Source organism: Arvicanthis niloticus, chromosome 2 (genome assembly GCF_011762505.2).
Source record: "Arvicanthis niloticus isolate mArvNil1 chromosome 2, mArvNil1.pat.X, whole genome shotgun sequence".
NCBI classification, from domain to species: domain Eukaryota; kingdom Metazoa; phylum Chordata; class Mammalia; order Rodentia; family Muridae; genus Arvicanthis; species Arvicanthis niloticus.
In genome coordinates, this window is record NC_047659.1 from 144,249,372 (window position 1) to 144,274,611 (window position 25,240).

General features: G+C 40.0%; 1 protein-coding gene across 2 annotated transcripts; it reads left to right on the top strand.

Annotated features, from left to right (window-relative positions):
* LOC117704703 (uncharacterized) lies at positions 1-25,058 on the top strand. 2 transcript variants are annotated; one of them, XM_034496955.2, is made up of 7 exons: positions 1-389; positions 2,754-2,919; positions 3,516-5,737; positions 6,939-7,715; positions 18,430-18,556; positions 18,762-18,822; positions 20,217-25,058. In XM_034496955.2, exons 4-7 carry the CDS (start codon positions 7,713-7,715, stop codon positions 22,000-22,002), a joined length of 1,977 nt encoding a protein of 658 aa, XP_034352846.1. In that variant the 5' UTR covers positions 1-389; positions 2,754-2,919; positions 3,516-5,737; positions 6,939-7,712; the 3' UTR covers positions 22,003-25,058. The 2 variants fall into 2 exon arrangements, with proteins under 2 accessions (XP_034352846.1, XP_076786462.1); XM_076930347.1 differs by lacking the exons at positions 1-389; positions 2,754-2,919; positions 3,516-5,737; positions 6,939-7,715 and adding an exon at positions 14,830-14,895.
* Positions 25,059-25,240: the final 182 nt, after the last annotated feature.

Sequence of the window (25,240 nt, forward strand, 5' to 3'; positions counted from 1 at the left end):
GGGATAAGGGAATAGAATTTGAAACATAAATGTTATAACCAATTTTAAAAAAGGAAAAAAAGAAAAGTTGTTAGAACCAACATCTTTAAAAAAAAAAAAAAAGTCAGACCTCTAGGAAAAAAATGTTTTTTCTTGATACTAAAATTTGTTCTGAGAATTGTATATTGCAGAATACACAGCCTTGGTGTTTCTACTCATCAAGCAAACTGAGCAGACCTGCTCAAACCTCCAATGTCCTGGAATTCCACCTGGATGCAGTGAAGACACAGTGTCAGAGGCTTATCAATTTACTCATCCCCCACTCCTCTTCTAATATCTCAATGCCCGTAATCACCTTGAAGAAGTTAACGAAGTGTCAACGCCCCTATTCCCTGGGCTTGGGGACTAAGGTGGTTAATATTGGACTGTCTTTCTAGGGAAAAGTAGAGGTTTTGTTGGAACAGGGAGGATTAGCTAGGATTTATTGCATAGCCACAACCTATTGATAGAAATCTGTATAATTAGTATCAAGATGAAGTTATAATTTCTTAAATAGTACAAAATTTACTTTGATTTCAAATGTAAGGTTTTCATTGGTATGAGTTTCTTATTGATATAAAAATGAGATGAATATTGGTACTCTCATGGGCATTGTGCCTGTATAACACATTTAGGGATACAAGGCTTAGAACCAGTTCTTCTTTAACTTTTTTTAACAGATTTGAGTTGGTTAGCCTGTGAGTTAAGGGACTATAACAAATTCATGGCTTTGAGTTTATTGTTAGGGTGTTCTCTATGTTTTATTTAGAAATAGCTGAGAGGAGTGAACAGACAACAGTCCAGGTTACCTTACATGGATAGTTGGTTTTCAAAACGTCAGAAGTCCACAGAATTGACGTTACAAACATTTCTATGTTAATGTTCATTTTGATTAGAGACCTATCTGCTCCTGACAGCTTCCTGTCTTGGATTCTAAGAAGAAATTGAGCATCCTTGGAGTTACTCCAGTTGTGCAGAGACAGTCATAAGGCAAGAATTGCCTCTTTCCATCTATAGACAAATTACTGTCCAGAAAAGGACACACTTGCAGAATAGTTGACTGATTACATCTGCCTAGACAGAGTAATCAGCCCTTAATAACTCTGCATCACTAAGGTCTGTCAGATGATCCTGGGCCAGAAGGCTGAAGATTTGATGCTCCAATGTTCTGTAGTAGAGGGGCTGTCCAGGTGTTCAGAGGTCTCTATAAATTAGCTAAGTTTTAGAAGCTATGCTTTGTGCTTCCCACAATTTTAGTTAACTCAGTCATTCTAGATTTCTGACGGGGTTGAAGACCTATAGTCTCATAGCCAATCCTAGCTATTTACTTTGAGATAAAAGATCTGAGTGGAAGGTTTTCAGCTGACATTTATTCTAAGCCAAGAAAAAAGACAGGTTCAAAACTAAGTGTTTTAGTTAGGAGAGACAACAGAGGTTCTGGTTAGCCAACAAATTTTTGGGCTTGGGAGCGGCTGCAAGAATAAGTACTGGAACCGCTGCCCTCATTCAGGTGCCTCAATGTTTTCACCAGTTGAGGTCCGCTATGGTTAAAGACCTGTGAGCCTTAGAACAGTCACTCTCTAGCTAGAAGAATCCTTGACTTCTCGGAGGTCGTTCTACAGACTAAGAGGAGTTTAGACTTACTGATTTTAAAAGATAGAGGGTTTGTGCAGCTCTTAGAGAAGAATGCTGTTTTTATGTAGACCATTCAGGAGTGATTAGAGACTCTATGAACAAACTCAGAGAGAGATTAGACCAAGACAGAAAGACAGAGAGGCACAACAAAATTGGTTTGAAAGTTGGTTTAACAGATCTCTGTGGATGACTACTCTGATATCTTCCCTCGCTGGACCCCTTTTAATCCTGCTTTTGCTCTTGACTATAGGCCCCTGTTTATTAAATAGATTAGTAACTTTTGTTAGAGAAAGAATAAGTGCTGTCCAGATCTTAATGCTATGCCAACAATATCAAACTTTACCTAGCCCAGAAAATGAGGGTTATGATGATACTGAAGTTTAGTTTTATGATTAAAACTATGCATTAGGAGTGGGAAATGAAAAGTATAGAAAATTCTTTAAAAGGTATAAAATGTTTTCTCTATGTCCCCTAGAGCTGAGCCAAGAATTTAGGCCAGCTGGTTCCAAGAACTAGCTAACCACAAATAAAAACGCAAGTCATCTGGGTGGTTCCAGGAACTAGCTAACCATAAAGAAAGATGCAAGCCATCTGGGTGGTTCCAGGAACTAGCTGACCACAAGATGAATGGTTGAGCAATTGCATTCTTGAGAAAAATGTGTATACAGGATATTTCCCACATGACTGATTGAATTATGGGCTGGGACTTTCCACTATTTTTATGGTATGTTCCCTTGGTTACCCCCTCATCCCCCTGGTTTGTGGTTTTATCCTTTAAAAGTGCTCCTCTCCCCAGGGCGCTTTGTCAATTCCTCTGCTCCTGCGTAAGTCAGAGTTGGGTACTGTGAGGAATTTTTCTTCATCATACTTTTAGATCAGGGTAGACTATTTTTAATCTGGGAGTTTTGGAATGATACGATCGACCTTTAATGTTAATATAGGCCATGACTTGTGGTTACAACCTACATATATAAAGAACACTGAAGATGGTAGTTCGTTGTCTTTGTCTTATTGCCCTACCTATGCCTCTGTGAATTTTTTGTTATCATTTGTCAGTTTGTTTGTTTGCTTGAGTTTTTTATTGTATTTTTTGGCATTAGAGCCAATTTTTCAAAATTCAGGTATGTACTGAAGACCATCCCAGACATCCAGCCACATGGACTGAACCTCTATTGGATTCTTCATCTTTCCATTGATAGACGGCCATTGTTGGACTAGTTGAACCACAGCCTGTGATCCATTTAATTGAATGACATGAGCCAAAAGGTAGGTCCTCTGAAGCAAGATTGTATAAAATTACAAATGATCTGAAAGTATATCACAAACGACAACACTAATCTTTAATTAACTGATGCTAGGAAATAGCTAGGGAGCAACTCTGACCAAGGAAAAGCTGTGAGGTCCTTTCTGGTATGTGGGTACAGCTTGCGTTTTACTGCAGGTCAAGTTCTCAGGATTTTCGTCTTTTCTTTAAGATAGAAGCCAGTCCTAAGATGGTGTAGGTTTCACCACTCAATCCTCCAGAGTCCATGTGTTTCAAGAATCATGGATCCCAAAATGACAGTACTATTTTGAAGATGTGTGCAGCTTATAAGAAATGGAGCCTCCTTTGAGAAATAGATTGCTTCCAAGTACTCAAGTTTAATAGCCATCTTATGTTTCTATTTCATGTCTGATTCTTGACCTCATACCCATTTATCAAGCTAGATTCCCAACATTGTCCCCAAAGCTGCCTACCATAATGGACTATTTCTCCTGACTATATATACTATTAGAATATACTTTCATTCTTTATATCACATGTTTCAACTGACAGTTAAACGACCGTAATCACCAAACAATATTTTCATGTTCCCTTTTAGGACAGAGTGCCAGGGACACCATGGACTTAGTGGGGACAGAATGACATGGTTCCTGCCACTGGGACAGGACCAGTGGATGTGGGCCTTCAAGAGTGTCAATGGCAGCTATGAGCATAGGCTTGTTTGCAAACTAATGTACGTATTTTACGTTCCTCCCTTAACGTATGTTCTCCATGTCAACATGAATGACTCCATGTGGATCAGACACAGTACAAGTACTACAGGCAAAGGTGTGGCTAATGTCTCATCAAAATGGTAAATGCTGCAACCTCAGGACAGCCCTTAAAGCTGGGGAAAAGACCTGTGAAGACATGGCTTCAAAAAATTTTTTCTCAATAAATAATGATGTAATATAAATTATGAGGAACTTCGGGAGTATAAAAAAACAAAAGCAGGTGTGCTGTAAGTCAGCTTCTCAGAGAGACATGGAGGAAGGAGATAAAGAGATGTGGGGAGCTCTTCTGTCCCAGGCACTGCAGGTGCCACAGGTTACCAGCAGACATGGCCAAGTCCAACAACCACACCACACACAACCAGCCCCACAAATGGTGCAGAAATGGCATCAAGAAACACAAAGATATGAATCTCTTGAGGTGGTTGACCTCAAGTTCCTGGGGAACATGCACTTCGCCAAGAAGCACAACAAGAAAGGCCTGAAGAAGATGCAGGCCAACAATGCAAAGGCAGTGAGTGCATGCGCAGAAGCCATCAAGGCCCTTGTGAAAGCCATCAAGCCCAAGATTCCATAGGGCCCAAGCTGCAAACTCAGCTGTCTGGCTCTCATTGCTCACTCCAAGCTTGGGAAGTGGATTCGAAGCTACATGGCCAAGGGGTACAGGCTCTGCCACCAAAGCCCAAGCTTCAAACCAAGGCAGAGGCCAAAGTTCCAGCTAAGGCTCAGGTTTCTGCTCCAGCCCAGGCTTCCCAAGGTGCCCAGGCCCCTGAGAAGGCCCCATAGAAAAGGCTCCTACCAACGAGAATACAGATGGACTGCTGTGACACACCTACCCACACACTATTCACAGATGACTAGTGTTCTATGCTGTTACAAATAAACTTGAGGAAAGATCTGTTAATAAAAAAAGAGAGAGAGATGTGGGGAGTGGTGTTTATAGAAGAACCCACTCAACTAATGGTTATTTTGTTGTTGTTGCTGTTGTTGTTTTCATGCTTAGAAAGGCTGACAGATTACTGACTTCAGGATCAGCCTGGGACAGAGCAACTTTAGGACAGGTGAGGTAGAAATGGTAATTTCAGGACTGGGTCCCACCCAGCCACCTTAGCATTTGTGTTTAACAGAGGCAGGCAGATAACTGAATGCATTTGCAAAGTTAAAAGAAAAGGTGTGCTTGCTGTCTCCTAAGAATTAAGGGCCTGTGTGCAGGGGAGGCTAATAAAAGGAGTAACTGTTGGGGTGATAGGGAAAATGACAGATTGCTTTTATGGTATGCAAATGAGGAGCTATGGAGTGAGTTTTGCAGAATGGCAGGAGAGAACTGCTTGGTGAACAGTCTCTAGCAGAACATACACAGAGAGCTGTCTGGAGCTCTCCAGAGCAAACAGATCATAGAGAAAGCAGAACATAGGGAGAGGCTGGAAAGCTGTCTCCACAGAGCATAGATGGATAGCTTGAACTGACAATGTGACTGCCAGTCCTTTGTTTTTCTGCTCCCAGATACTCCTTTTCTCTTCCCCCCTTCAAGCCCAGGCTTGGTCCTTGGCAACAGAGGTTTGCTTTGATATCACTAATTTTTACATTTAGATGTGAGAACTTACAGAAGATGTATCATTTATGTAACAATCCAAGTCAATGCCAGGTACCAGCTTATATCCAACGATTTAACAGAAGTGTAGCTAGTGAACTGCCATTTGAGTGGAGGATATGAACGGGATTGGACAGTGCTCTTAACAACTGAATGGTCCCTGTAGTCCACTCACCCACTTTCAATAAAATAAAAGAGAATACTACACATAATAGACTTGAGATACAAAGACCAGCTTTGAGAAAAGCTGCAGGAAGATGGTGGAGTTTCTGGTAATGAAGCTGTGTGTGTTTCAGGTGACAGAGCTAGAAGATTGGAAATGCCTAAGACCTTGTGGTTAAGGCAATTTCATCATAATCTCAAGTTGCTGAACAAGAAGCTATGAGTTTTGATATTATCCCTGTTGAATTTTGTCCTCGTTTGGTTTATTCATTCTGTACAATGCTGTGATTCTTTCTGGTAAGGGTTGTTTCATTTTTAACATTGTATGTTGAAAACATAAGAGTCTTTCTTAAGGATATGGTACAGTGAAATCAGATAAAAAGTTGGTTTCAGGAAACATGTGGCTGTTAAATAAATATGGCTCCCATAGACTCATATGTTTAAATACAAATTTCCTAGTTTGTGGAACTATTTGAGAAGCAGCACAGGTGTGGCCTTTTTGGAAGAGGGGTGACACATGGGTGCATTTTTAGGATTTAATATCTTCTGACCATGTCCATGTTGCTAGCTTCCTCTTATCTGGAGTTCAAAATATGAGTTATCAGATGTCCCTTAATTTTCAGCTAAGATCTTAATATAAGATGAACTTTCCAGATGCATTTGTGTCCACCATTTTTATAGTTTACATATATTTCTGGATGACTTTGAGGTAAGAATGCCCTTAAATATCTCAGCTTTCACATTTGATCATGTTCAGAAAAGGATTTAACTTAACATTCATAGGAGTAGGCAAACCTATGTGTAAATGTATGCAGAACACCTAAGGAAAATCTCAATGCTCCCTTTCTTGAAGAAAGGCATTGCTTTGGAAATGGCTCCTATGGTATCCTTACCTGATTAAAAAAAAATCTTTCCCAGCAGTTCTGTCTTGTCTGTGGTGCTAGCTATTTTTGCTACTCAAAAAGAACACATCTGGAATAAAATAAAACTCAAAGAGTTGGGTATTGTGCAGGATTTTTTGTAATTAAAGTTTTCAATCTTCGGAAAGTATTTTTAATTTGGGTCATTTGGGGTGATAAAATCCATCTTTAATCTAGGACACTTTGTGTGGTGACAGCCTACACACATGAAGGACATGGAAGATGGTAGCTCTTTCTCTTTGTCTTATTCCCTAACTCTGGTTAGCAACTTTTTGTTGTTGTTGTTGTTATTGTTTATTTGTTTTATTTTCTGGCAATAGCACTTACATTACAAACTTAAGGTATTTACTGAGACCAGCTGAGACATCCAGCCACATGGACTGAACCACTATTGGATTCTTAATCTTTCCATTTGTAGACAGTCATTGTTAGACTAGTTGAACTGCAGCCTCTAGCCATCTAATAAATGCATTTCCTACATAAGGGAGACTCATTCTATCAGCTCTGTTCATCTGGAGAAACTTTACTACATATAATATAGCTGCGGATTTGTTGTTGTTGTTATTTTCATTTTACAGACTTACTGAGGACTTTCAGCTGATGAAGAAGAGTGCTCCAAGGTGTCTGTCACTTATTTCCTGCTTTGCTCTGAGGCCTGTCTCATAAACATCAGGTGAAAAGTACTTGCAGTTTACCTGAACCCAGCCTGAAGGAAAAAAAAAAAAAAAAAAAAAAAAAAAAGAAGTTTTCTAAAATCGCTCTGAATTTTTAATATTCTGGGCACCTGTCCACTTGTGGGACAGATTAGTAACTCCATTGTAATCTGACTTACTGACTGTTAGAACCATCCAACCTGAATCCAGGATGAAGTGGAAGTACCTCCTGAGTGCTGTGATGGGAGTTCAGGAAAGCTCCAAATTTGCAAAGCAATGAACACAGTGTGACTGCCCACATGGGTAGAAGCAGGCAGTTGAGATGCAGGGTTGTGAACTCTTACTTTGTCCCAGGAGCTTGATGGGAGGACAGACAGTAAGCTGTTGGAGGAGAGGCACTTGTGCTACTGAACTTCAAATCTGCAGATCTGGAAAACGATTGGCCAAAGCTGGAACCACTATGCTCTGTCTCTTTAAAACACTCTAACTCTAAGGGTGGTGATCATTTCACTCAAGTCTCGCTAGCGAATCAGAACCTCCACATGAACCTGCCAGTCAGAAGAGGAGGCGGCACTTCCGGTTAACAGGCTTGCAAGTTTTTTCATGTAACTCAGCCGGCTTGAGTGTTTCTGGGTGAAACCTTCTGGGTGACTCTGCTGGGTGCTGTGAGCGGAGCTCGGCAAGCTCAGAACTGCAGACATGGTAAGTGCAAGCTCATCTCCCACGACCGGGAGGCGGAAGCGGCTTAGCAAAGTACGCATGTGTCGTGGGTCTTCCCGGTGTCTGGATGGTAAACAGCAGCCAGACACGTGCAGCCTCCTGTGAGGTCCTTTGTGGTCTCTCCTTGTACCCGGCTGTGGCCTCTGAATAACTTTGTTATGGGAGCATCTGCACAAAACTGGGCAGCAGTGGCTTGTGTGTAGAAATATACTCGGCATGATGCCAAACCTGAGAGCCCTGGTTTCTCCAGTTTCTTCTCTAAGTTCTGCTCTTAGCAATGAAGTTGTAGGTGTAAGTTCCACTTGGAGTTGGTATTGTGAAGGCTGTAAAAAGAAATCTCAGTGTGTTGGGTATCACTCCAATATTAAGCTGTGATGTACAAGTGTGGAACTGATGATATAAGGAATTACCAACATTTAGGGAATATAAAGTGACACTAAGTGGAATTTATCCGAGGAAGCACTGCCTGTAAACACCTGACAGGTATGTAGTATGCTAAAACTGCAGTCCTGTTAAAACTCAGTATTGTAGTATACATGTTTGCCTACCAGCATTGTCCAGACACTTGTCTCCAAACCTTAACAAAGGGGACAAATCTGATTTACAGTCAGCCATTAGGCTCATGATGATATCAAAGAACAGGCCCCTGACAAGCTGCTCAATGCTGCATTACAGGGTCACAGCCAACATTAAGGCCTGGTATGCCATGAAGATCCAGTTTTCTTCGGAAAAGCATAGTTTTGACACAAGGACAGAACTACACTTGGTGACATCTCTTTGAAAAGGACAACACTGTATGATCTGGGCTGGTCCAATCAAATAAGTCTTGGTCCTAATGTATGGAGAATTGCATATCTCCTTCCTAAAGTCTATCCCCTTAACAGCCTGGAGCCTTAAGCTTCAGGAGCTTTACCTAAGGACCTGGGGTATTGAATAGAAAGCAGTGCTGTTTCTCCTAAGCCAGGGTTAGGGTTGGCAGAGGTTGGATGCTTTGCAACCAGGGTGTTTGGGGAGGAGAAGCTTCAGATCCTGAGCTTCCAACTTTTTCCAGCATAGGGTGATATGGGTATCAGTCCCAAGTCCACTGTGTGCTTGGTCAGTAATGGATTCCCTTGTGCAGAGTTGTTTTATTCCACTTCTCCTGAGTTTGTCCCAGTGTATGATAGTCACTGCTGCCTTCCTAGAAGTCTCCATCTTGTTCCCTTTATCCCCTGTAAGTAATACACAAGATGCTACTATTAAGAAGCTTACTTGACATAGACAGAGCTTGTGCAAGGTCTCCCCACCACAGCTGCTGTGCATTCTACCTTCTACGTTTCCTATCTTTCTCATCTCCACTTCCAACTCAGGAGCCCATCACTGAAAACTGACCTGCTATTTCAGGGCTCTGATGCAGTTAATCAGTGATTCTGGGGATCTTTGCTGTGTAGATCTCATAGCTGTCTTAAGTAGGACTTACAATCTCTAGCCCATATTTAAATTGTTCAAAATAACCTGGGGCCTGAACCAGAAACAAACTTATGGATGACAGTTTCCAAAACTGTTTTTGGTTGGCTCCTCTTTGAGCATTAGTCAGAGCTGGATTCCTGCTGTCATTAAGGAGATTTTTTTCCTGATTAATGTGTTAATGTTGTATGTGGAGTGATTTCTTTCTAGGATGATATATTAATTCTGGGAGAGCTGCATCTTCTTCCTTTTAATAGAGATGTTTCTAAGACAAGCTCTGTTGACTCAGGTGGCCTCGATCTCTGTCTGTTGCTCAATGACCTTGCTTTTTGCTTGATAAAAATTCATAAATTCTTGAATTAAAAGAATGCAGCACAACAGCATTGTAAATGTGCTCATTTGAATCATATAATGAACTGTCCATTTCTTCCATTTTCAGATGAGAACAGGAGGAATGGTTTACTTTATTCACTGTCAGGTGACACAGGCCAGGCAATAGCTGGATCACAGACTAAAGTTTATGAGAGTCAGTTGCAGGCGTCAGAATTCTGGAGTAGGACCTGATTCAGGTAGGGTGAATAATTTTTTAATTTCACAGTATATATTTAATATTACATATGATTAAATTAAACTATATTGGTGAGTGTTTAATTTGGGCAGCTTAGCTTGAGCCATTGGATAATGAATTTTGTTTGTAGGACCAGTATTATATAGATCTGACCAACCCTAGCTGACATATTTATGTCAGCTCAGAAATTTAAAACACATGCCACTAGATGTAGCTGTGTGTGTCACATTATAGTTAACAGGGCACATAGGAGCAAGGTCAAACACCAGCTTATTAATGCTGTTCCCTTTATCAGGAAGGGTCTGCTCTTTTTTAAGTGAGTATACCAATATGGTTTTTCTTTTTTTTTTTCTTTTCTTTTTATTTTTTTCCCCACACTTTTTTTGTTGTTGTTGTTGTTGGATATTTTATTTACATTTCAGATACCATCCCCTTTACCCATCTCCCCTCCCTAGAAAACCCCTATCCCATACCCCCTTCTCCTTTTTGCTTTTATACAATTTTTTTAATGTTAACCAATGGCTTTATGAATTTGGTAATGCTCAATATCAATCAGAAGTGTAACCTAATGCCCAACCTAGATATATCAACTACCTTTAACTGGTGGAGACATGTGAACATCTGCCTCCATGTCTGGACCCCCTCTCTCTTTCTCTCTTATCACCTAGCTCCTCCTCTCCTTCTCCTCCTCCTCTTCTTACTCCTCCCACCTTAGGTCCTCCTACATATCACCCTTCCTGTTAAAATAAAACTTTTCTCTCAAAATACAGTTAGAGCATAACTATACCAATTTATGTCAGTAAGGTGCAAGATAGACCTAATACCCAGTCCATCATTTTCTTGACTAAGCAGAACCTCTGTCATCTCTCCTAAATAAAAGACTTAGTTTTGAACCTGGCTTTTTTCTTGGCTTAGAATAAATGTCAGCTGAAAACCAGCCTCTGAAATCTTTTCTCTCAAAGCAAATAGCAAGGATTGGCTATGAGACTATAAGTTTTCAACCCCATCAGAAATCCAGAATGACTGAGTTAACTGAAATTATGGGAAGCACAAAGCATAGCTTCTAAAACATAGCCAATTTATAGAGACCGCTGAACACCTGGACAGTCCCTATACTACAGAACTTTGGAGCATCCGATCTTCAGCCTTCTGGCCCAGTTTCATCTGACAGACCTTGTGATGCAGAATTATTAAGGGCTGATGACTCTGTCTTGGTAGACATAATCAGTCGACTATTCTGCATGTGTGTCCTTTTCTGGACAGTAATTTGTCTGTAGATGGAAAGAGGCAATTCTTGCCTAGTGGCTGACTCACCACAATTGAAATAGAAATTGGAATTGAGCATCCAAAGATGCTCAATTTCTTCTTAGAATCCAAGACAGGAAGCTGTCAGGAGCAGACAGGTCTCTAATCAAAATGAACATTAATACAGAAATGTTTGTAATGTCAATTCTGTGGATTTCTGATGTTTTGAAAACCAACTATTTGGGGCTGGAGAGATGGCTCAGTGGTTAAGAGCACTGACAGCTCTTCCAGAGGTCCTGAGTTCTATTCCCAGCAACCATATGGTGGCTCACAACCATCTGTAATGGAATCCAATGCCCTCTTCTGGTGAGTCTGAAGACAGCTACAGTGTACTCATATACATAAAATAAACAAATAATTCTTTAAAAAAAAAAAAAAAGAAAGAAAGAAAGCCAACTATTTGTGTAAGGCAATCTGGACTGTTATCTGTTAACTCCTCTCAGCTATTTCTAAAGAAAATATAGAAAACACCCTAACAATAAACTCAAAGCCATGAATTTGCTATAGGTCCTTAACTCAGGCTACCCATCTCAAATAAGTTAGAAAAGTTAAAGAAGGACTGGGTCTAAGCCTTGTATTCTTAAATGTGTTATACAGGCACAATGCCTATGATAGTAACAATATTCATCTCACTTTTATATTAATAAGAAGCTCGTACCAATGAAAACCTTAAATTTGAAATCAAAGTAAATTTTGTGCCATTTAAGAAATTATAACTTCATCTTAATAACAATTATACATATTTCTACCAGTAGGTTATGGCTATGCAATAAATCCTAGCTAATCCTCCCTGTTCCAACAAAACCACTACTTTTCCTTAGAAAGACAGCCCAATATTAACCACCTCAGTCCCCAAGCCCAGGGAATAGGGGCGCCTGCTCTTCATTAACTTCTTCAAGCTGATTACAGGCTTTGAGATATTAGAAGAGGGGTTGGGGGAAGAGTAAATTGATAAGCTTCTGACACTGTGTCTTCACTGCATCCAGCTGGAATTCCAGGACATCAGAGGTTCAAGCAGGTGTGCTCAGCTTGCCTGATGAGTAGATACACCAAGGCTATGTATTCTGCAATATACAATTCTCAAAACAAATTTTAGTATCAAGATAATTGTTTGTTTGAATTCTGGAATCTAGTCGTCTGGTGGCCTGCCTCTGTCATGTCTAATCCATATAATTCTGGGAGTTTCTATGAGGGTATGCTTCCACCATCCTCCCATTTTTGCCTTCCTGCTCTCAAATTTCCAAACATCAGGGAATCCAAACTTTCAGATACCAAAGCTGTCCACGTCCACTGATGCCTGGCAAGGCCATCCTCAACTACCTATACAGGTGGAGCCATGAGTCCCTCCTTTTGTGTTCTCGGACTGGAGATTTTAGAATGGCTACTCCAGCTTGTTTCTTAGGACCATTTGCTTGAAAATTTGTTTTCCAGCCTTTTACTCTAAGGTAGAGTCTGTCTTTGCACTGAGGTAGGTTTCCTGTATGCAGCAAAATGCTGGGTCCCATTTATGTATCCAGTCCATTAGCCTATGTCTTTTAATTGGGGAACTGAGTCCATTGATGTTAAGAGATATTAAGGAACAGTGATTGTTGTCTCCTTGTCTCCTGTTATTTTTGTTATTAGAGGTGAAGTTATCTTTGTGTGGGTATCTTCTTTTGGATTTGTTGGAAGAGGGTTACTTTCTTGCTCTTTCTAGGGTATAATTTCCCTCCTTGTATTGGAGCTTTCCTGTTATTATCCTTTGTGATGCTGGGTTTGTGGAAAGATATTGTGTAAATTTGGTTTTGTCATGGAATATCTTGGTTTCTCCATCTATGGCAATTGAGAGTTTTGCTGGGTATAGTAGCCTGGGCTGGCATTTGTGTTCTCTTAGGGTCTGTATGACATCTGTCCATCATCTTCTAGCTTTTATAGTATCTGGTGAGAAGTCTGGTGTAATTCTGACAGGTCTGCCTTTATATGTTACTTGGCCTTTCTCCCTTACTGCATTTAATATTCTTTCTTTGTTTTGTGCACTTGGTGTTTTGATTATTATGTGACGGGAGGTATTTTCTTTTCTGGTCTAGTCTATTTGGCGTTCTATAGGCTTCTTGTATGTTTATGGGCATCTCTTTCTTTAGATTAGGGAAGTTTTCTTCTATAATTTTGTTGAAGATATTTATTCGCCCTTTAAGTTGGAAATCTTCACTCTCATCTATACCTATTATCCTTAGGTTTGATCTCCTCATTGTGTCCTGGATTTCCTGGATATTTTGTGTTAAGAACTTTTTGCATTTTGCATTTTCTTTGACAGTTGTGTTGATATTTTCTATGGTATCTTCTGCACCTGAGATTCTCTCTTCTATCTCTTGTGTTCTGTTGGTGATGCTTGTGTCTATGACTCCTGATTTCTTTCCTAGGTTTTCTATCTCCAGGGTAGTCTCCCTTTGTGATTTCTTGATTGTTTCTACTTCCATTTTTATGACCTGGATGGTTTTGTTCAATTCCTTCACCTGTTTGGTTTTGTTCTCTTGTAATTCTTTAAGGGATTTTTGTGTTTCCTCTTTAAGAGCTTCTACCTGTTTACCTGTGTTCTCCTCAAATTCTTTGAGAGTGTTATTTATGTCCTTCTTAAAGTCCTCTATCATCATCATTAGAAGTGATTTTAAATCTGAATCTTGCTTTCCTGGTGATATGGGGAATTCAAGATTTTCTAGTGTGGGAGAACTAGGTTCTAATGATGCCAAGTACCCTGGGTCACTGATGCTTATGTTCTTGTGCTTGCCTTTTGCCATCTGTGTCTCCTTAGTGCTACCTGCCCTGTCCCTGACTGGAGCCTGTCTTTCCTATTATCTTGGTTGTATCAGAATTTTGTAGGGTGGGTGTAACTACTGGGGTTAGAGTTGGGGCCCAAAATCTGCTCAGTGCTCAAGCACAGACAGGATGCTGCCCAGGTTAGAGTTCTGGGAGTCCCGTTTTTTCTGGGTTCTTAGAGATTGGGGGCAGAGCTGCCACCCAAGATCTGCTCAGTGCTCTGGCCCAAACCAGAAGGAACCAGTGCTCTGGACCAGGAGTGACTTCCTGGGTCCTTGTGGGTCCCAGTAACTCCCTGTTTGGGGCGGGCCTTGCTGTCTGCTTACCTAAGATGCTGCCTGAGTTAGAGCACCTGGGATCCCCGCTTCCTCTGGGTTCTGTGTGATTGGGGGCAGAGCTGCCGTATTGTATCTGCTCAGTTCCTGGGCCCAGACCAGACCAGACCAGAAGGAAACCTCTTTTTTTAATTGAATATTTTATTTACATTTCAGATGCCATCCCCTTTTCCCATTCCCCCCCCCCCCAAAAACCCCTATCCCATGCCCCCTTTTCCTTTTTGCTTTTATACACTTTTTAAAAATGTTAATCAAAGGCTTTATAAGTTTGGTAATGCTCAATCAGAAGTGTAACCCAATACCCAACCTAGATATATCAACTATCTTTGACTGGTGGAGACACGTGAACATCTGCCTCAATATTCCCCCCCCTTCTCTCTTTTTCTCTCTCTTTCTCTCTCTCATCACATAGCTTCTTCTCCTCCTCTTCTTACTCCTTCTCTTCCTCTCGGTATTCCTCCCACATTAGCTCTTCCTACATATCACCCTTCCTGTTAAAATAAAACTTTTCTCTCAAAATACGATTAGAGCATAATTATGCCAATTTGTACCAGTGAGGTATAAGATAGCCTAATATCCAGTCCATCATTTTGTTGACTAACCAGAACCTCTGTCATCTCTCCTAAATAAAAGACTTAGTTCTGAACCTAGCTTTTTCCTTGGCTTTAGAATGAATGTCAGCTGAAAACCATCCACTCAAATCTTTTCTCTCAAGGTAAGTAGCCAGGATTGGCTATGAGACTATAAGTTTTCAACCCCGTCAGAAATCCGGAATGTCTGAGTTAGCTAAAATTATGGGAAGCACAATATGTTTTTTTATTTGAATTTATCTTTTTAAAAAACTCAATTTTTGTTATTAGTTTTTAAATTTCATTTTCTCTGATCTCTTACTTGTTTCTATTCTCCTATGTTTCCCAGAAATTAAGAATGTCATTCTTTTTTCTAAAGAGATTTCCTATCTGTCTGTTTAGAGCAACAACCCCTGTAGCTCAGGCTTTCCTTATGCCATGTAGTTAAGACTTCTGAACTCCTGAACCTGCCTCTGCTGCCCAGTGCTTGGAAAACAGTCCTACAACTCCTTTCAGTCTGTCTTCTGATTGATCAGTGAGACAAACCACCAGGGAATGAGTGTTGTCCAACCTCCCCGGATTAGGGGTGAGGGAATTACAAATAAAGAGGGACCTGTATAAGAACTGAGTTCAGTGACCACAGATGAAGCTGGAATAATTGCAGCACAGACAAGGAGGAGGAAGAAGGAAGGTGAGGCTGTTTTGCTTTTGCAGTAGTTGTCATTTGCCATGGGCAGTCAAGTAAGCAATTTTAGACAGTGAGTTAAATTCCACACTGGCCATCTTGACTTCTCAGATCAGGATAATGAGGAATCTAAATGAGGAACAGAACTTATATCTAGAAACCAAATTTCTGTATTTTTCACTAGTTGAAACAAAATAAGATCTAGACAAATTGGTGTGGCTGTACCTAACAGGAATGTTATCATCCCTGTTGGAACATACACAGTGTAAGAGAAAAGATTTGAGTGCTACTTTGTGTTGTCTAATGCATATGTGTAGTCCCTGAAAAATATTGTTTGATAAAAAGTACCTTATTTGGGGGGGGGGGGGGGCTGGGGGTCAAGGCAGGGATTCTTTGTGTAATCCTTGAACTGTCCTGTCCTGGAACTCACACTGTAGACCAGATTCCATCAAACTCAGAAACTGCCTGCCTCTGCCTCCCAAGTGCTGGGATTAAAGGTGTGCACCACCACTGCACTGCTGAGTATTTTAACTTTAAAAAATAATATTTAAGAGTATAGTTGAATCATTTCTTACTGCTTCTTCTCCCTAATGCTAAATCTGAAACCCTGGGACCAATGCCTGAGGGTCCTATTGAACAAATGAAAGCAAACCTGGCTCTCTAGTTCTCTCATCAGACCACAGTCCCTACCTGTTACAGAATATTGATGGCATACCTCCCCCTCTAGCCCAGGAGTAGGGCTGCCAGTCTCCCAGCTGCCATTCCTTTTGTAAGCCAACCATTTGTGGACTGGTCTTTTTCATCTCTTATTAATCATTCTGATCTCTTGGTCTGGCTCTTGCTTCTCCTCTCCTTCCTCTCTGTACAAGGTTCAAGGTTATGTCTACTGTAAACCATCCCAGATATAACTGAGTCTGCTTATGTTCTCTCTTTTGTGTATAATAAATTTTCTACTCCACCATACCTAGGAGCAGTGAAATCTTATCCTTTCTATTTCTTCTTCTTTTTTCCCCTTTTTCGCCCATTAATCACCCCTAGCTTTAAAATTCACAGGCACTTTTTCTTTTTAATTGTTGTTACTCTATGAATTTGATTGCAGTTTGGCTGCAGGTCTTCCCCGGTATGAAGCAGAGATGGCTGCACTGGACATTGCATGTACAATTGAATATGCAAAGAAAGGACCTTGTGCTTTTAAAAAGGAAAATAAGTGTTCTGGGAGACTGGAACATTCTATTAAATGCAAATTTCCCAGACTAGGGCTATGTCTGCATGTAGGGTGGAACAGCACAGCTTAGATGGTTTCAGGTGTCTGAGTCATTTGTTCTGTGGTCCCCAAGTAGAGGCACCGCTACTTACTGTCCTGATGCCCAGCTGAGTTTTCCAAGCTAATGAGGGACTCTGGCAGGCCTGTCAATAAGGAGCACTAGTGGAAGGTAGCTTGCAACTTCTTTACAGAATTCACCTCAGATGCATATGTTACAAGCTGTGAGGAAGACAACAAGCCGTGCCCAGGTGATTTTGGGCATTTTTATTGCCAGGATAGGAGGAGCAAGTCTGCTGAGGTATCAGAGTCAGATCAGCTGGTACTAAGAGGGACTGTGGGTCAGAGTGTGGTACTCTTGCTCCATGTAGTGATCAAAGCAGAGGCCCTTGTCCTTTGACCCTTCCTGAGTGTGGACTCACAGGGAGGGTCTGTAAAGCTCTGAGTGGCAAGGTGTGAAACTTAAAGGTCACTATCCAGTGTGTACACACAAGCATTGCTTTTGGTGTGCAGTAGGAAAACATTGCAAAAGTGAAGATTGGATTTATAGAATTTTTGAAACTTCTATATTGAGTTTTGTGTGACTAATTTTATAAAGAGTTTAGAAATTAGTAGAAAAGCAGTGATAGCAATCATCTTTCAGAAATTAGAATCTGTTAACTTTTCTATTACCTCCAATAGCCATGGCATGATACACAAAAATTCAGTTCATGGATACAAAAGGAGTTTCTGAGATACAGAAGTTTCCCAGGTTTGTATAGTGCTGGGTAGGTGGTTAGGACAGATTCCACATCTTGTAACATAATCCATGTGGTAGGAAAGAGATATTAAATTAATATTAAATATTGTGTTGTGTTAGACTTCACTGGAGCTAGTTTTACCTGAAATCACTGGGGCTCATGAAGAGCTGCAGAGCCATGGACCACCTTTCTGATCACCTAGATTTACTGACAGAACTCTGTACCATCAGGCCTCTCTGTTTGGAAGACAGATCAGTAGTAACTTGAGGGTCAGAAATATAACATTTTAGGGGCCACTTCAGTTATTTTTGTAGAAGTCATGAAATCTGTGTTTATTTTATTTGTGTACAAGCACAGGTAACATTGGTCAAGTTCACATTTTTCCTGGTGTAGTTCCCTCAGTTGTTTTGAAGAGGACTTGAAAACTGGTCCCGGAAATGGGCAGAGGAAGGTTTCTCTGATATTGTGTTGCAGAGCTTTAGGCAACTGTGAGAAATGGGCCTTGGGTAACAGATAGTGAGAAGGGTCTTTAGACAGCCTGCTTAGTCTTCTGCAGGGCTGGCCTATGGTTGAGTAGGGGGTTTCTGCCCATAGTTCAGGGCTCAGACACAGAAACGGGGCAAAAAGAGAAGGGAAGATGGAAATGGTCTTTTGCATCTACAGGAGGCATGGACAGGTGAGAGGAAACTGCAGTCTAAGGGCACCCTTGTGTACTGGGTCTTAGGGAACAGAAAGTAAGGATGGTCTGGCAGGACGCTACATGGTTCCATACCCAACTTCTTCATATAGAGGCATCAGGTTCCCAAAGATCATTTATTTGCTTCTAAATTTATTTATGATTTTGTTTTTCTTAACTGTGAAAGACTGCTTGCTTATTGGATAAAAAGTCCTATGTGGATGGGCAGGCCAGTCAGCAACTATTCATTTTGAAGTACACATTTACACTGTTGCTGGAATCATTCTTTCTTATGTACATATATACTGGACCTTTTAGGATGTAGTGACCTATGATGACGTGCATGTGAACTTCACTCTGGAAGAGTGGGCTTTGCTGGATCCTTCTCAGAAGAGTTTCTATGAAGATGTGATGTTGGAGACCTATAGGAATCTCACAGCCATAGGTAATACAGTGATTTTTTTTTTTTACTTTGTAAAATGTAGGCACATCTGTTTAGTTATTGTTATTTATTTTTGTAATTTCAGTTGAGAATGAGGAAGAATGAGGTGAATAAATCAGAGATGGTTCTAAAGTTCACTCAAGTTAGTAACTTAAATGTTGCCTGTTTTCCAATAATGTAACCTACTTTCTCTGGTACCATATTTTAGGTTACGTTTGGGAAGACCATACAATTGCTGACGGTTTTCCAAGTTCTAGAAGACATGGAAGGTAATTTTCAGGTGCAAGCTGATAAGATAATGCCTATAAAGAAAGTTTAATATGGGCTACAAGTTGTAAAGTATAGCAATAGGGTAAAATTAGCACTGCTTTAAATTACGGATGATTATTAAATCTCATAAAACCGTTTATGTTGATAGCAGGCATCCAATTTGTGTTTGCAAGGAATTCCATTAAGTTCAAAAACACAGAAACAAGAGCTTTACAGACATGTCACTATTTGAATCAAGCCCAGTAGAGCCATGCTCCAGAACCGCCAGTCTGTTCAGTCTCATACCACTTAGCTATTGTAAAAGGGAAATGTATTGATTAGGTGATATGTATATGTCCAAAAATTTGTAATAAGTAAATAATCCATAGTAGTTCTGTGCATAATGGTATACTTGTAATAACATTGCTAAATTTAGAGAGACAGACAGTTTATGAGATTCAAGAATGGTTTTGTCAAGAAACTTTAATCCCTATACCACATCTCTATGAGGAAAAAAAGTAAAACTGTGTGAATGTAATGTGGAATCCTTTCACTTGTTATTTTACTTTTAATAGGGATGTCATAGGTCACTAAGGATACAAAACATGTGAACATAGGGATATTGAAAGAAGCAACATACCTTTCTCTTTTCCAGAACAATTAGCAGATATGCAGTACACCCCACTTTGAGTAGACATACTAAATATGTTTTAAGTTTATAAATAATTAGTTCTCTAACATTACTGAGGACATTTACCTACTCAAACTGCTGAACATCTTTCTGAGAATTACGGAAGTAGAGATTTTTTCTGTTTGCCATTTCATTTTTATTGCCAGGATAGGAGGAGCAAGTCTGCTGAGGTATCAGAGTCAGATCGGCTGGTACTAAGAGGGACTGAGGGTCAGAGTGTGGTTCTCTTGCTCCATGTGGTGATCATAGCAGAGGCCCTTGTCCTTTGACCCTTCCTGAGTGTGGACTCACAGGGAGGGTCTGTAAAGCTCTGAGTGGCAAGGTGTGAAACTTAAAGGTCACTATCCAGTGTGTACACACAAGCATTGTTTCATGTTTCAAATGTAGTATTACACACATCGTATCAAAATTTATTAATGCACTCAGTGTGCAAAAGCTCCAAGTTCTTCCTGTTTTCTTCAAATATGTAAATAATCTATTATAAAAAATATACTGTAAATGTGAGTCAGGTAATCAATACTCTTCCAATTCCATACTCCTTTAAAAATGTAAAACAACCCATAATGAAGGAGAACACCTTTGAATGTGAACAAAGTGATATTATGTTAAGATTAGATTGCTCGTGACAATTAAACCAAATTGTATTTGACTTCATACAGATAAAAATACTCATTATTATAATCAATGTGAGAAAGCTTTCACATGTGCCAATTGTATTTGCAGGCATGAAAGAAGTTGTACTGGAGAGCAACCCTCTAAGATTACTCAATGTGGTAAAGCTTTTGCATGTCAGAGTCGTATTCAAAGGCATGAAAGAACTCATAATATAGAGAAACCCTATGAATGTAACCAATGTGGTAAAGCCTTTGCAACAAGCAGTGTTCTCCAATATCATAAGAGAACACATTCAGGGGAAAAACCCTATGAATGTAACCACTGTGGTAAAGCCTTTTCGGGAAGGAGTGTGCTCCAGTGTCATAAAAGAACACACACAGGAGAGAAACCCTATGAATGTAACCAATGTGGTAAAGCCTTTACACAAAGCAGTGGTCTCGAATGTCATAAAAGAACACATACAGGAGAGAAACCCTATGAATGTAACCAGTGTGGTAAAACCTTTACACAAAACAATGGTCTTGAATATCATAAAAGAACACATACAGGAGAGAAACCCTATGAATGTGACCAATGTGGTAAAGCCTTTGCAGGAAAGAGTGTGCTCCAATGTCATAAAAGAACACACACAGGAGAAAAACCCTATGAATGTAACCACTGTGGTAAAGCCTTTGCAGGAAGGAGTGTGCTCCAATGTCATAAAAGAACACACACAGGAGAGAAACCCTATGAATGTAACCAATGTGGTAAAGCCTTTGCACAAAGCGGTGGTCTCGAATATCATAAAAGAACACATACAGGAGAGAAACCCTATGAATGTACCCAGTGTGGTAAAACCTTTGCACAAAGCAGTGGTCTTGAATATCATAAAAGAACACATACAGGAGAGAAACCCTATGAATGTAACCAATGTGGTAAAGCCTTTGCACAAAGCAGTGGTCTCGAATATCATAAAAGAACCCATACAGGAGAGAAACCCTATGAATGTAACCAATGTGGTAAAGCCTTTGCAGTAAAGAATGACCTCCAAAAACATAAACGAACACACACAGGTGAGAAACCCTATGAATGTAACCACTGTGGTAAAGCCTTTGCACGAAGCAGTGTTCTCAAATATCATGAAAGAATACATACAGGAGAGAAACCCTATGAATGTAACCAATGTGATAGAACCTTTGCACAAAGCAGTGGTCTTGAATATCATAAAAGAACCCATACAGGAGAGAAACCCTATGAATGTGACCAATGTGGTAAAGCCTTTGCAGGAAAGAGTGTGCTCCAATGTCATAAAAGAACACACACAGGAGAAAAACCCTATGAATGTAACCAATGTGGTAAAGCCTTTGCAGGAAGCAGTGACCTCCAATATCATAAAAGAATACATACTGGAGAGAAACCCTATGAATGTAACCAATGTGGTAAAGCCTTTGGAAAAAGGAGTGTCCTCCAATGTCATAAAAGAACACATACAGGAGAGAAACCTTATGAATGTAACCAATGTGGTAAGGCCTTTGCAAAAAGCAATGGTCTCGAATATCATAAAAGAACACATACAGGAGAGAAACCCTATGAATGTAACCAATGTGGTAAAGCCTTTACAAGAAGCAGTGATCTCAAATGTCATAAAAGAACACATACAGGAGAGAAACCTTATGAATGTAACCAATGTGGTAAAGCCTTTGCACAAAGCAATGGTCTCGAATATCATAAAAGAACCCATACAGGAGAGAAACCCTATGAATGTAACAAATGTGGTAAAGCCTTTATAAGAAGCAGTGGTCTCGAATATCATGAAAAAACACATACAAGAGAGAACTCCTATGAATGTAACCAATGTGGTAAAACTTTTTCACAATTCAATAGTCTTTACATCCATAAAATAACACACAGTTGAGAGAAACCCTTTGAGTATAACCATTGTGGTAAATCTTTTGCACAATGCAGTGGTCAACAAAATCATAAAGGAACACATATAGGAGAGAAATTTTTGGATGTGAGCAATGTGGTTTTAAACATTTTTCACAAAGCAGTGTCCTCCAAATATATAAAGGAACATATACAGAGATAATCCCTATGAGTACCATCAATGCTCTGAAGCCCTTCTGCATCCCAATCATCTTCAGATACATAAAAGAACAGGTACTGGAGAGAAAGCCTCTGAATATAACTAATGTGGTAAAGCCTTTGCACAGAAGAGTCATCTCCTAGCACATCAAAGAATTCACACTAGAGAAACATTATGAATATAAGCAATGTGGTAAACCTTTTGCAAGTACCAGTACTCTCCAAGTAAATAAAAGAAGACACCCTCAAGAGAAACCCTGTGAATGTCACCTATAAGATAAATCCCTTGTACCTTGCAATCATCTTCAAATACATAAAAGAGGACATACAGGTGAGAAACCTTACAAATGTAATCAATGCGGTAAACCTTTCATATTTCAGTCATTCAAGACAGGAAAGAAATCATAATGTACAGAAAACCTGTGAGTGTATTTATTATGATAAAGTCTTCGCACATTTCTATATTCTTCATCACCATGAAGCTAATATATACTGTGTAGAATTTATGAATACGTTTAATATTGTGATACCTTTTCAAATTTCCCAAGTCTTCATCATCATGAAAGAGAAACCCTATAGAGCTGCCATCCTGGAGTCAAAAAAAAAAAAAAAAAAAAAAAAAAAAAAAAAAAAACTGGCCCACAATTATTCCTGTCTGAAAGAACTGCAGGAACAAAAACGGAGAGGAGCCTGAGCAAAATGAGGTCCAGTGACATGCCCAAATTGAGATCCATCTCAGTGGTATACCCCAAGGTCTGAAACTATTGCTGATGCTATAGTGTGCTTACAAACAGGCCTGTCATGACTGACTTCCAAGAGGATGTATAGTTAACTGAAAGAGTCAGATGCAGATGTTTCCATCTAATCAATGGACAGAAACTGGTAACCCCTGTGGTTGAATTAGGGGAAAGCTGGAAGAATTTGAGGAAGATGGGCAACTCTGTAGGAAGACCAGCAGTCTGAACTAACCTGTACCCCTGGGATCTCTCAAACACTGAGTCACCAACCAGGTATCATAAACCACCTGATATACAGTAGAGTACTCCTGGGTCTGGACTCAGTCAGAGAAGATGCAAGTAACCCTCTAGATACTTGGGACCCCAGGAAGTCAGGAGGTCTGGTGGGTGGGGGCTGTGCATCCAGACATCTAAATGGAGACTGGGGAAGGAGGAATAGGATGAGGATCAGTTGGAGGATGGACTGGGAGGAGTATAAAATTTGGATTGTAAAAAGATTGGACAATAAATGAAAAGGAAAAAAAAAAAAGAAACTTATAAAAATAAGGAGAGAAAACCAAAAGCTTCTGTGCCAAGTTACAACTACATTTTCCCTTCATTCAGGATTTAGGGATAGAGGTTTATGTAGGTGACAGTGTCAACTGTTATAGATTGTGGGTTTTACAGTTCAAACAATCATTGATTTTTCTTTTTTTGGTGATAAAGAACAAGTGATATATTTTGAGGAACACAAGATGGATACCAGAAGGCATTGTTAGAGACAGTCATGATGTTTTCAAGAAAAAAAGATGAGTAAAGGATGGTGGTCCAGGTTGGGAAGTCCCTAACTCCCCCATGCCTGGAAGCATGAACATAAGTTTCACCATGTAATTAAATGGAGGATGATAACAAAAAGGCAGTACTTAAGGAGTGGGGTTTTGTTTTGTTTTCTGTTTATTCCTAATTGTTTTATATTGGTTCTAATGCTTCTTGTGTCAGATTCCCTGCCCCAAGCTGGTTCTCATTGGTTAAAAAAAAATTGCCAGCAGCCAATGACTAGGTAGGAAGACACAGGCAAGACTTTAGGATTAAAGGGCAAGGAGACCAAAGAGGATTGCCATGCCAGTAAAGGAATTGGATACAGGCTTGAGAGTTGCAAAAGACAGAGTGCCAGCCATGAAAGAGCCAGGAAAGAGTGTCCCCAGTGTTCCCTCCTCCTATTGAATCTGTGGTAGCAGAGGTGGGCTAGAGATTTTAGTAGGTATTAGTTCAGGAGTATCACAGGGGAGGCATTAGCAATGTGCAAGTTGGGGAGTGGCCCAGCCAATGAGCTGATTTAGGCACATTAAATAAAGCTCAGTGTGTTTGTCTTTTATTTGAGAATCCATAGCATTTGCAAAGCATCCTATAGTAGAGCACAGTAACCAACTAACTCTACAGAATGTGTCTCATCTTTAGGATTGAACTCAGTATTAAAAATTATTTGGAGATTCTCAAATGGAAAATACCTGCTGTGATGTGAGATTAGGAGTTAATGAAAATTGTATTCTTAGCAGCATTGCTGGTTTTGATGGAGCCATGTTGTTCCTCACCAAGCTTTGCAGGTTCCCAACTAGAACAAAAGGTGAGTTGAACTGGCATGCATAATTCTGGGGTTCATGGCATGAGCTGAAACATAGCAAAATCACCAAAGCTGACCCAGACAACCTGAGTAGTAAGGATTCATTATGAGCCCTCCTCAAAGGTTTCTGGCCTTTTCGACGAGTTTGAGCTCTGAGGTGCTGTCTAAAGAAACAGGCCTCTCAGAAAGCAGAGGCAAAGATAGATGGTAGAGGCTGCCTGCCAGCTCTTTATGTTCCCATTAGTTACATCTGGTACTTCATCTTGGAGTATGCCATCTTCGGGGATTATCTAGAGATGCTCAGTAATGTAACAGCAATGACATGGATTTAATAAGTATTTCTGTGTGTGTGTGTGTGTGTGTGTGTGTGTGTAATGTGTTATGGATTTTTAAGGCCAGAAAGATATGTGAAGACTGAATGACAACATTGTAGGGTCTACTTGACTTTGTTTATACAGTAATAAAGTTCAGGTTGCCAGCACTGCATATTCTAGACCTTTCCGACTGAGCCATCTTGCTGACATGGAAATAAAATTAACTGAAATATTACATTAGTAAAATATTGTCTTTCTTTCAGATTGTAAGATAGCAAGTCTTTTTATTTTTCCTATTGCCATTTCCATAAGAATAAGCAACAGACTTAGGAGAACAGACTCCAAAGGCAGGCGACAGAGTCAGAGACTGTCTCTGCTCCAGTTGTTTGAGAACTTCCTGAATAACGAGCTCCAAAC